This window comes from Pteropus alecto, unplaced genomic scaffold, assembly GCF_000325575.1.
Source record: "Pteropus alecto unplaced genomic scaffold, ASM32557v1 scaffold161, whole genome shotgun sequence".
NCBI lineage: Eukaryota > Metazoa > Chordata > Mammalia > Chiroptera > Pteropodidae > Pteropus > Pteropus alecto.
Window position 1 is genome coordinate 503,586 of NW_006432943.1, and position 12,759 is coordinate 516,344.

A 12,759-nucleotide genomic window follows, 5' to 3' on the forward strand; every position below is an offset into this window, starting at 1 on the left:
CAAACTAACAGTTGTGAAGTGCAATAAAGTGAAGCACAATTTAAAAAAATAAAATAAATTACTGAAGAAATAATTCAGTTAGAGCTATGGTGAACAGAGATATTAATTTTCATAAAAATATTTTCCAGGTTGTTTGAACACTTTCCTCCCCAAGTAGTTAACTTTCAGCTACACCTATGAAAATAACTGCATGTTAAATTTAATTTTTAGAAATATATGAGGAAAACTGGTCAGGGATTACATTCAAGAAAACAAGTATAAAATCCAATCTAAAGGTTTAGAAGGATGAATAAGTATATGATCAAATGATTTAATTAATAGTTCCTATATTTTGAAAGACACGCTATGTAAAACTCATTATGTATCACAGATATTAATGTGACGTTTCCCTGTATAATATAAGCTTGTAATTGAGAAAGCCTGGATTTATATACATTGTGGTAGGCAGAATAATACACCCATCACGTGCACATTGTAATACTCGAATCTTTGAATATGGTACCTTACATGGCAAAAGGGATTTTGCAGATGTGAGTAAATTAAGAATCTAGAAATTAGATTGTTTGAATTATCTGGTTGGGCCCAATGTAATTACAGGGGTCCTAGCAAAGCTCTAAAGATGGAATCAGGCCATGGGCCCCGGAACACGGGCCACCTCTAGAAGGTGGAAAAGGCAAGGAAATGGATTTCCTCCCAGAGCTTCCAAAAGGAATGCAGCCCTTCCCTGATTTTAGTCCAGTGAGACCCATTTTGTATTTATGACTTCCAGAACTATTAAGACAATAAACTTTCATTGTTTTAAGCCACTATATTTGTAGTAATTTGAAACTAATACATACATTTTTTCAATTTATTTCCATTATTAAATGAAAGAAAAGCTGTTATTAGCATTTCTTGTAATGTGACATTGTAATGAGGTATAGCAGATAGGGTAATTCTATGCCTCATGGGTTGTGGACATGAGGTTTGGGTAGCACTAATTCTGTCTTAGCATTGGCAATGGGCCAGGACTGGTCTAGGACAATCAATACATTGCTATCCTTCTGCTTCAATTCAAGGACTGGCCTTAATTTAGTTCTAAGGCAATCAGCATACAGTTGCTGCTTTATGATGGCAATTGGTGGGAAAGATTGCTCTGGATGGTGTGATATGCAGGTGTGAGGCATGACACTGACAGCCATTTGACTATCATGAAGGAAACATATACATAGAGGAGAGAATAACTGAAAACAGCAAAGAAATGGAGCCAGAGGCCTGGTCAAATTTTACCTGATGACCATCTAATCTTTTTAAACCACATAAAGCAGTAAATTCCCTTTCTTGTTTAAACTAAGTTGAGTGATATTATTTTCTGTCACTTGCAACTGAAAACATCCTGACAAATGTGGTAACAATCTTATTAATAACTGCAAACATGTATCCAAACACTAATCCATTTAAAATGCTCTCGGAGTCCCCTATCAGGAAGTCTGTTTAACTTTATTAAATCCTGCTGCTGTTAGTCTGTGAATTACTAATTCGGGAATATCTTTCTAAGAGAATGTAAGTAAAATCAACAGCCTGAAATGTGTATGCACACACAAAGCCCCCAAATTATTCCAGAGTACCTTGTTGCTTTCAGCACCACTGATGGGAGTGACATGTCTAGTGCTCTCTTCGCTTCTTCCAAGGTCATGCCTTGTGTGCTGACTCCATTCACATAGTGGATGATGTCTAACAGCTGGAGATTACCCTCAATGGCTGCAACTGACCTCGGATTGATACCACTAATATACACTACTTGATGAAGGCTGTCGTGACCTCCAGACAAGGAAAAACCTTTAGGGAATAGAAAATATTTATTTTCTTAGCCTTAAGAATACTTATTTTTAAGCTAGCCAAGAAAATCACATCACACAAAGCTTGCTTTGCATTACCCAACTCCTTGTTGCATGTTAATGTAATGTCAGGTAGCAAATGAGGCAGCACTGGCTTCCTGGGTAATTCTAGAACTCGTCCAAGGACTAATCTGACTGTCTTGGGTGCAGCTCGGAGCAGGTTCACTGCATCTGTGTGAGTCATGTTTGTAACATCTGTATCATTAACCTGTAAGAATGAGAAAGGGGAAAAGGAGAGTTACAACTTTTGGAACAGAGAAGTTGTCAAGAAAATACAGTAATCTCCTGAATTTATTATGTAATACATATTAACCAGTAAGAGATCCATAATAAAAAATGGTCTCTAATTTAATGGTAATTCCTTGTACTTTGGAAATCATAAACACAGTGATCATGTCGTTATAAGTAAAATAATAATGTAAAATACTTAACAAATACATCGGTATTTTGCTAACATAGGAAATGTACCCTCATAGTAATTTAAGAAACTTTCTGTCCCTAAATCTAAGACAGCTTGTTTAATGCTTTAACTGAGATTAGAGGGACTTCCTAATTAAAAAGGGAACTTTAAGCATTTTCCAAACTGTTAACTATATAAAGGTCTTTACTTTGAAGAGGTGGAGAAAGAAAACATAAACTAAACAGAGAAATAGAATGTTATACTAACTCAATCTTCCTGTTCTTCCTTCTCCTCCAGCCCTGGCTTGCTCTTTTGCCACATTTGCACAAATCCATTCCACATAATGTCTCACCTTTATGAGGCGGTCCCCAGGTTTTAGCCTTCCATCACTTTTGGCTGGATCTTGAATGACATCATGAACATAACAACCAATACTCTGATTGCCTTTGGTTACTGTAAAACCCAGGCTTCCTTTTTCTGATTTAATTAGGGTAATGATGAGTTCTACTTCCTAAGGGAAGAAAACAGTGATTCCTTTAGGCTGTCTATTTTGCCCTATAGACAGAGAGATGACTATTATTTCCATTAAATGTAGGAAGACACCAGATCTTAAAAGGTTACTTATCTTGCCCAAATAAAGAAGCCAGGTCTATCCAGCTCTAGATAGAATGTCCTCCATGTAAAAATTTGGTTTAAATACAACATTGTGTTGATTTAGAGATATATGAAACAGAACTTACTCATGCTCCAATTCTTGTATTTTCAGGATAAACAAGGACACATTAGTGGTTATACTTTGATGATAAAAGAATATTTTTTGTGGGGAAAAACCAGAAAATTCTTCATGTACTTCTAGATAACCAAGATAAATGGCAAGCGCCATAAAAGAACGATTTTTTTTAAAATATGAAGTCTTTGGATGATTAAATATCACAACTCTGTGTATTTAGTTACATAAAGTTTTTTCTTTTTAAAAGATTTCAACCAAGAGGTTGCTTACAACTTACATGAGTGATGACAGATTTCTAAAGAAATCATTCAAAGATTATTTTTACTCTATTGCTGAGAATGAAATTGAAGATACAGATGTCACACACACACACACACACACACACGCATGTGCATGCACACACATACACACACACAATTATAGGCAAACAAAGTATCTGGAAAGATTAACTCCCAAATGTTTATGGTTTTGGGGTTTTTTGGGTAGTGTGATTATAGGTAGTTTTAATATTCTTTTTCCTTGTTTTCTAATTTTCCTACAATAAATATTTATTACTTGGATAATAAAAACAGTATTGAAAAGGCTGACTTTCAATCAATGCAAAGAATATTATTCTTGGAAATTTGGTTCCCAAACTGAATTTGTAGGTTTAGAAGTTCTAGGGCTATTAGCACAATGTAAAGGATTCTATCTGGGTACAACGAAGTGTGGAGGAGGAAAAACAATTACATTCGAATTTGATTAAAAATTAAATAGTAACTCATCAGAATTGGGGGGATAGTAGATACTATATTATATATAATAGTATATATAATAGTATTTTATATATACTATTTCAATTAATCCTCACCATAATTCTATGATGTTACTAACCCCATTTTATAGCCCAAAGTACTAGGACTTAGAAGAATTAAGGAATGTTTCCACAGGCATCTGCCAAATTGCAGCAAGTTAGTAATAGCGTCAGGATTTATATCCAGGTCTTTTTGCCTTTTTCTCTAATTCTCAATAGAGAAACATACTAGGTACATTATCTATTTACTGGACACAAATATGAAGCTACTCTGAAAGACAGCCTTTTCCCTAAAGGAAAAATGTGTGAGACTATACCTTACTTGAGAAAATAGGGACTTCTCTCTCTTTCTCTCTCTTTCTCTCTCTCTCTTTTTTTTTTTTTTTGAATTTTCTTAATATAGAAGAAGCGACTCACCATTTCAAAGTCTTCGAGGTGGTTTTCCAAGTCATTTTTCAAAGATGTCAAGCTTTCTTGTCTAGTTGGTTCAGAAATATGATGTGTATGATATTTATCCACTGAATTAGTGGAAGTGGATTCTGTTTGGGGTTGCCTAGGAGTCACATCCGGTGGTAGAGGGGAAGAAGGATTACTACAAAGACAAAAAAGCAAGACTTTTTTCAAATACATTTCAATGTCAATATAGTAAGTTTGTGCCACAACCAGAAAATGTTTAACAAATATTCATGTCTGCTTTTGATTGAGACCCTAGCTACTTTTATCTGACTCTGGACTACAAGTTTATTTCACACCTGTCATATGCTAATACAAAATTTTATTTTCTGTCCACGTTCTATTTTGAAGATATTTAAGCTGCATAAATCAGTAAGACAGTTTAAATAAATATACTTTTGATTCCTAGTTATTAATTCAAGGCTGAAGCTAATGTTATCAGAAACCTAATGTGTGTTTCGACATAATAAAAAGGAGAAGAAATAAGAAAAGAATAAAAACCTTGATCCTGTGGTTATTTTAGACGCTACAATAGGAAAAAGACGAACAAATATGGTTGGAGCTGGATATACACAAAGATATAACCAAACAGTAAAATGTATGAATAACTATGAGAAGTTTTCTCTTTTTCATGCCTCTACGCTTTCAATCATTTCTTCTTTCTTCATCTTGTACTTTTACATCCTACCTTTTGCAAACTCTCTAACCCTTTTCTTCCCCACCACTTCCATTTATATTTCTACTCCCTACTCTCCCATACCATCTAAATAGGTTTCTTTCTTTCTGCTTATTTAAGTAATATGAATGATGGTGAAATACAAACAACTTTCTCAATTTTTAGTAAATATACTCAAGAGAGCAGAGCAAGGTTCAGGTTGAGCTCACTAGAGCTGACTAGTTTGCTAACTAAAACTGGCAATCACAATAGTTAGATATCCAAAAGAGTCATCATCTGCCTAATTATTGTGAAGTTCACATACAGACAGATTACATTCTTAGAGAAATGTAGGTTGCTGCTCTTGTTACTAACAACAACCAGTTGCCTCGAGTACTATGCATAATATTGACAATACCTGTCCTCGAGTCCTAGTTTATTAGGTATTTTCTGAGGATAGTAAAACATGGTGCAAACGGTATCATCTTGACTCTTGGTTGCCTCATGCTGATTTTGTGCCTGTGATACCATGTTGCTTAGAGACTGATGCAAAGCTGAACTCCAGCTTGTATTTGTTATCTTTGCTGGAGCTTTCACTAAGTCTTCTTCTCCACTCCCACTGCTGCCGCTATAACTGTCTCTCCTGAATGGGGAGGTGCATTGTTTCTTGCTTTTGTCAGACATTTCATTTTCATCTGAGCTGGTGCCTTGCTCCACACACGCTGGTTGAGAAGGGTCTTTACTGCTGTTTGGAAGTACTTGTGCTGGAGAATGCAGTGGGGTCTGTAATGAACACATTTAAAGAGATCAGAGTGTGACAACTTAGGTTAACTTTAGAACACTCAATTGAAAATGAACATGTGGAATACAGCACTTTCTATTAAAATATTCAATTAATTTTTGATAATTTATGCTCAGAGGAAAAAATCATGCAAAAATAACAACTGTTAATATTGTAAAACTTATACTTAAAATCAGAATTAGAGTTATACTATATATTGTACTTTGTATCCTACTTTCAAAACTTAGGTTTCTGTATTTTCTGAGGTCCTTAAATATGCTTTGAAAATAAAATAAAACTGTATAAATAAAATTTAAATAAAACTATTGGATATCGAGTTGTTTCTAGCTTTTCACTATTAATAGAAATCTAGGAGAACTTTTTTGTATGTGGATTTTCACCCGAATTTCTCATTACTTCCTTGTAATTTTCTATATAATAGAAATAGCATTTTCTATAATCGGCATATAGAATTTTTTTAAAGACCTTGTTAAAAAAGAGTGTATCAATTTATGTACTCATCAAGAGAGTTCTACCAGTTCCTAACCGGTGCCCAAAATCAATGTAGTCTCTTAAAGTGTTATTTAAAATGCACCTTACAGATGGATTACTTTCCTATTAACGTCCTTCTGACACTCCCTTTCCCTGATAGAAGGATTAAAGTTTCTGGGGCCAGACATTTCTGCCTTTCATACCTAGAAGTGGTAGTGGAACACTACTTTAAGTAGACAAGACAAAGGCTGTCTTTCTTTAATAATTGTATTATTATTCACCTAGGTATGGATTCCTACCTATCAATATATAATTTATAAATAACCATCAAAATAGATTTTGAATCCTTTAGCTATTTCTTGACATAAGAAGTGAAACGGAAAACCATATTGCTTACTCCGTGATTTCTAATATTAAAAGTAAAGGCAAAAAACCTTAAGTAAGTCTCATTTTTATCTAAGCTAGTTCAGAAGGAAGATTACGTTTCCCAGTTTGGTTCAATGAAGAAATATCAACAAAAATTTTTGTAACCATTATTTTATGTTTTTTGCTAGTTATATTTAGAAAACAAATTCTAAAATCCTAGAATTCTAGAATTGGAAGGGAGAGAAGAGCAAATGAATGGAATTATTTTATATTACAAATATAGAATGTACTCAGAGGTTAAGTGACACACACGAAGAAGCTGAAGAAGTAATTAGGATAAAACCCAGAAGATCAAGCAGTGATGAAACCACTACAGCTGAATCGATCACTCAATTGATATTCCATGAAAATATAAATTACTTTTCATAGGTCTCACCAAAAGAGCAGGGTCGATTTCTGGGAGCACACCAGGTGGAGGTCTGCAGAGAAGCAAGGATACTTCTGGAGATGTTCCCCTGAGAGTGGATACAACTTCCTGGGTGTACCATAAATGACAAATGAAGATACAGTTAAACCAGCATTATGAAATCATCTTGAAAGGCCAATCCATCCCACCATTAAAAATGCTACACTCTGCGGGCTGGGGACTCACCTGCTGAGAGAGTCCTTTCAAAGAGGCTCCATTCACTTTCAAGATAACATCTCCCACATCAATTTTTCCACTTTCTGCTGCTGGCTGTCCAGGAAAGAGCTTTTTAACCCTTACTATGCTGGCATTCATTTGCTCGGGTATAAGATTATCTTCTCGAGAAAAACTGAATCCTAGGCCTGAGCTATTTTTAAACAATTTTACCTCAAATGTATTTTCTAGAGAAAAAAAAAGATATAAAATTTAAATATTCTTAATATACTATGTATACATAGAAACATACAAACATATATACTTTTAGACACATTTTTTAAAAGCCCATTTCTACCATATTTATAGCTTTAGATGCATATATTGAATTCTTATTTTATGCTCAAATCCCATTTCACATTCTCTTTTATCAATAAGAAAACTCAACTTAATGCACTAAGCTACATGAACTAACTGCTTGAACAGAAAAGAGGGTCCTAAAATCAGGATTCTGAAAATGAAATTATGCTTTAATCCCATGTGTTTTGAAAGACTGTAGAATAACAGAAAAAGGAGAAAAAATTCAGAGAAGGAGAATGAGAGAAATTCAGGTATATAATGGGAGAGAAATGGTAAGAAGAGTAAAACAAATGTTAGACAGGGCATGGGGAAGTGAGGACATTCTAATGTTTTGATGTGATATGATGTAATCCAGTAAACTGCAATGACATGATAAAATTCTCATCAACAAAAGAAATTAAAAGAACAATAACCATAAAAGAATGAAAAACCATACTAAAAAACGATGGAAGAAATAAAGAATATGGGGCAGTGAGATAAAGTGGGTATGCTTATTTTACTTTCATAATCAGAAAAAAATATAAACTGGGTTACTTTTTCTCCTTTTTTGGGACTAATTCAGAGTTGTAATCAAATTGTAATCAAACATTTCTGTAATCAAATAAGGATTAAAATAAAAGACAAAATGATAACTATCTACCACCAGCATCATTCATAAAGTAAAGGACATCTGTGCCCCTTAAAGAGAAATGAAATCTCAGAATAAAGGGTACGTCTGTATTATAAACACATTTAACCTTAAAAAAAGTTTATTGCTACATCATTCTTAATTTTCTTATTTTACTACCAATTAGTGGTAATCCAAGGGCTATCAAAGTTTGTAGGGAAGACCAGTATCTGGGAACTATTCAGTGAATTTCTGTCCAGGATTAGATTGACAAGTCCATAAAATTGAATGCAAATATAGAAAATGTAAGAATCAAGGTTTCATATGGGTTTGAAGTCATTATTATTTATATTTCCTTTTTCCTTTATAAATATCATTTTGAATTTTACGACTAATTAAGACACTATTAAGTAACTATAATCTGTTTTATGCCTGACTTTGTTATCCAAATTGAGACTCTTAAGAACTGCAAATATGTATGTGTGTGTGTGTGTGTGTGTGTGTATGTTTTAATTCACTATAGTGCTTTGTCAGATTACTTGACAAGAATAATTAAAGAGATTCAGGCATAAATTATGATCCAACATGCAAAAGTCAAATTTGAATAAACCAAGCATAAGTTAAAGGTGAGATGACAGTCTCCCATGGTCTGACCTTCAGTGACAAAGTTGTAGTCTTTGACATATGTCATTTTCTTCATCATTTTTTCTGGGCCTTCTTCACCTTGGGCATTCAGATCCAGAAGGGCACACTGTGGCATTACAGGGACATGTTCTTTGGATGCTGGAGACTGTCCCTTTTCTAACAGCAGATGAACCAACTGGACAAATGAAAAAGCACTTCATTAACTAAAGAGAATTATAAAGTAGATAAATTTTTAGGACTTTGTATAATTGATAGTATAAAATCATTTAAAGTAAATACCCAGTCTACCAAAATATAGGTAGAGAGAGAAACAAATATAGGGATAAAAACAAGGGACTGAAATTTTAAAAATGAAGTTTTCATTATTTTCTGTATAAAAAAGATAAATAATTAAAAAGAAAAAATTCTATTATAAAAATAACATAAACACATTATAGAAAACTTGGCTATTAGAATAAAACCACCTCTGTACTATAACATAAAGACCATTATAAAGAATTTGTTAAACTCCCTGACTCAAAATATATTAGAGCAAAATGAATTTAGCCTTAGGGCTGAAGAATGACTACAAGTGAAAAATCACTATATAGTTGTAGATGTTTATGAAAAATTTTAAAAAATGCAATCCCCACCATTTTTCCTATCAGATCACTGGTAGTATTAAGGCTAAATGTGATATGGAGAGCCAGTTTCCTCGGGGTGGGGGAAAGGCTGGGGGGACTACTTGTCATAATACTTGCTTCCAATTTGGAAGAAAAAAAATACCAGAATGTTTATATAAATCAGGCTTGTTTCTTGATTAACAAATTTGAAGCTCTCAATGAGATTGAACATTATTATGTTCTTCTAAGGTATCTCAAAAATTTGGTATAATGATCTATTACCTGTCCCGTATTTCTCAGTGTTTCCACAGCTTGTTTATGGGTAGCTCCTTCCAGACTAACTCCATTGACAGCTAGGACACGATCACCTATAAATTAGGCAGTCATTTTGAAAGAAGTAAATTATAAAATATAATCATGCTCTTCAATATCTTGTGGTCTTGTTTTGTATTGATTTGTTTAAGAGATTCAGACAAAGTCTGGACAAAACTGTGTCACAGTTTTTTTTAATAGCTATTTAATTTCTTTCCCAATTCTATGGTTAATCTTAGATATATTTTAGAACAAGATATTGTATATATTGTAAAATCAATTTAAATCATGTAAAAAGATAAACTGAACTACAAATGCAGAGCAATTGGAGAAAACTAACTTAGTTCTTATTAGAAATGTAGCTGTCAGTGTTTTTACACGGGCATAATCCCTTTCCCATTCTCTGGCAATTTGCTTCTTAGAAAGTACAAAACATGAATGAAACACTGTCAAGATATTTTCTGATACAAGAGAATAAGCTGGAAAGAAGAGTTTTTGGAATGACATCAAGGAGTTTTTTAATGCTGAAGTCTTAAAATAATTGTGTATGTTCTTAAATTATGAATCAACTTTTCAACTTCTTATTTGCTGAAGTGATAATCCTATATATAATTTCCACATATGCAAAAAATACTCTACCTTTGTGAATTCTACCATCGAATTCTGCTGCTCCCTTGGGAATAACAGCTTTCACGTAAATGCCACCATGTCTGACACTCGTATTCACACCTCCCTAAGTGGAAAAAGACAAATAAAATAACATTTTGTAACATGAAAAATTTTGAACTCCATTTTTCAAATCTGAGACCTAGAAAGCATTCAGTTCATCAGCCAAAGCAGCCGCATCATGTTAGCATGTGCAATTACTTCAATATTCAAGAATATTTCTAGCTAAGTTTTCCAAATGTTAAAGCAGTTACTTTTTAGAAAAACTCTTTATTTGGAATGTAATGAAATGCTAGATCTTGACTATATGAAGAATTGCTCTTCTTTTGTAAGTCTACAGCATGCATTATGAGCAAGCAGAAAGCAAAATCCATCTATGTAAAATTAGTGTGAGAACATAACTGTCAGAAAAAACAGCATATGGAATAATATACTTCAGACCATATTTGCTAATTTGAAAGAAAATCTCATGAGTCAGAGAAAAAATTTTTTTCATTTTGAATGGTTTTGGTAGATAAGTTTGGTTACAGTGTAGATGAGATGTAATAAGTAGGTTCTCTATCTCTTGTGGATATATAGCTTTTATTTCCTTTCACAATAGGAAGATAATAAAATTCTAAAGAAGTTAAGAGCAAAAGTAAAAGGGTTATACTATTTTAAAAAGTACTAGAAAATTCTTTTTTTTTGATATTTATATGTTAATAGTGTTACGGCTTTTCATAACTAACATTATCCTTCCAATATCATAAATGATAATGCTATAATTTAGGGTATAGTATATTCATTATTAGAATTCTAGAGTAATTTTATCAAGCAGCCTATGCTCATATTTTAACTACCTTAAAAGTATATGTATTCTTCAGGAATTTGTAACTTTAAGATACTAATCATGTTTACAAGTTAAGATATATGACGGAGAGAAAAGGCATATAAGTATATATTAAACTTTAATTATTTGATGTAGGTTAAAATGTATTATTCCATGTTTATGTGGAAGCTATCAAATGTGTACAAAGCATACTTAATAATTTTATATTTTCCAAGTCTTGTACCAGATTAAGCAAGTATGAAATCTATGAGGGAAAAGGCAGCATTTTTCTAATTTTATTTTAAACCATAGGAAAAACTGACTAGCACATTCAACTTTTTTTTTTAAGTTTTAAGATATGATTCAATTTTTAATTTTGGAAATATTTGACAAGTTTCCTTTCGGAAGCAAAATAATTTAATTAAAAAATTGGCATACAATAGGCTGCTGGAAATGGAGAAGAGAAAACATTTGAAAACCTTGTCAAACAGTACCGTGACACTTATCCCCAAGCTGTTGTCATTTTTAGCCAGTTCAACCTCAAAGATATCTCCAGGTTTAGGAGGTGATGAAGGAAAAGTTTTAAATTTCATTTTGTTGGATGTATTCATTGAGGAGGAAGATTCCTTAACAAAGAAAAACAAACAAAAGGATTTTTTGTTAGACTCAAAATGAAGATTCAAAATGTGTTGTTTGGAAAAATTAAGAAAAATCAAGATATTTAGGGATTGAGTGGATTCAAAGATCATGAGGGTTGGAAGAGATCTTAGAGATCATCTAATCCAATGCCTTCATATTTTATGGTTGAGGAAATTGAGGTTTGGAAATTAAAGGGCTTGCCTCAGGTCAAACAGCTAGATACAGCAGAGGGAAGCCCAGAACCCAGTTCAAACCTGGCTTTTACATAATCCTTTTCCAATGCTTTTCATACTTCCAAATTTAGAAAGTATTTCCATTTCCTTTAAAATCAATATATATCAGGCAGTAGCTTTTAACTTAGAGGTTTCTAAGATGAGCAGTCTTCATGTTTACTTATGTTTACAAATCCAATTTAAACATAGGCACAACAGCTGAGTCCCATTTATAAGGGCATAACCTCTTATAAGGAATGTTTGTTTTTCAGCGAACAAAGGGCTTAAGGTTCTTTTCTGAATCTGCTTGTGAATGTGAGTTTAAATTGATATCATTTCTATGAAATGGGCAATTTTCTGTGTTGTTGTTCTTCTTGTCATACATTTAGAACTTCAGAAGAATTTAGATTATCAATAATAAAGTCAACTGCCACATCAATTATTTAGGAATGAATTTTTCAGATAGAAAATTCTCTTATAGACATTAAGTATGCAAGAGATGAACAACTTGTAGAAAACCATCATAATCTGATTAATCATTACTTTGTGTTATCAGGTAGCAAGTTCCCAGAATAATAGCTATTTTAGAGTTAGTATTCAAAGCTGCTAATTTCTCTGAAGGTTAGCATCAAACGCAGTAGCAGTTAGTAGCATAATATAGAAATTATTCTTTCTTTCCAGAATGTAAGCAGTTTATAGTAGATTACTCTGTTCTGTAATATATTTGCGGTAGTTTGCTTTT

At 32.9% G+C, this 12,759-nt stretch overlaps 1 protein-coding gene across 11 annotated transcripts in view; it reads right to left on the bottom strand.

Moving 5' to 3' along the window:
• PTPN13 (protein tyrosine phosphatase, non-receptor type 13) overlaps positions 1 to 12,759 on the bottom strand; it is a 260,232-nt gene that overhangs the window by 27,498 nt on the left and 219,975 nt on the right. For 6 of the 11 annotated variants that reach the window (XM_015586042.2, XM_025043825.1, XM_015586041.2 and 3 more), the window contains 11 exons: positions 11,646 to 11,792; positions 10,332 to 10,425; positions 9,663 to 9,748; positions 8,788 to 8,953; positions 7,200 to 7,414; positions 6,984 to 7,082; positions 5,327 to 5,691; positions 4,218 to 4,392; positions 2,630 to 2,788; positions 1,917 to 2,085; positions 1,608 to 1,818 (listed from right to left, as the gene is read on the bottom strand). In XM_015586042.2, coding sequence (XP_015441528.1) covers positions 1,608 to 1,818; positions 1,917 to 2,085; positions 2,630 to 2,788; positions 4,218 to 4,392; positions 5,327 to 5,691; positions 6,984 to 7,082; positions 7,200 to 7,414; positions 8,788 to 8,953; positions 9,663 to 9,748; positions 10,332 to 10,425; positions 11,646 to 11,792 — 1,886 coding nt within the window. The remainder of the gene's footprint in view (positions 1 to 1,607; positions 1,819 to 1,916; positions 2,086 to 2,629; positions 2,789 to 4,217; positions 4,393 to 5,326; positions 5,692 to 6,983; positions 7,083 to 7,199; positions 7,415 to 8,787; positions 8,954 to 9,662; positions 9,749 to 10,331; positions 10,426 to 11,645; positions 11,793 to 12,759) is intronic. The other 5 variants (XM_015586043.2, XM_025043826.1, XM_006907572.3 and 2 more) reach the window with 2 other exon arrangements.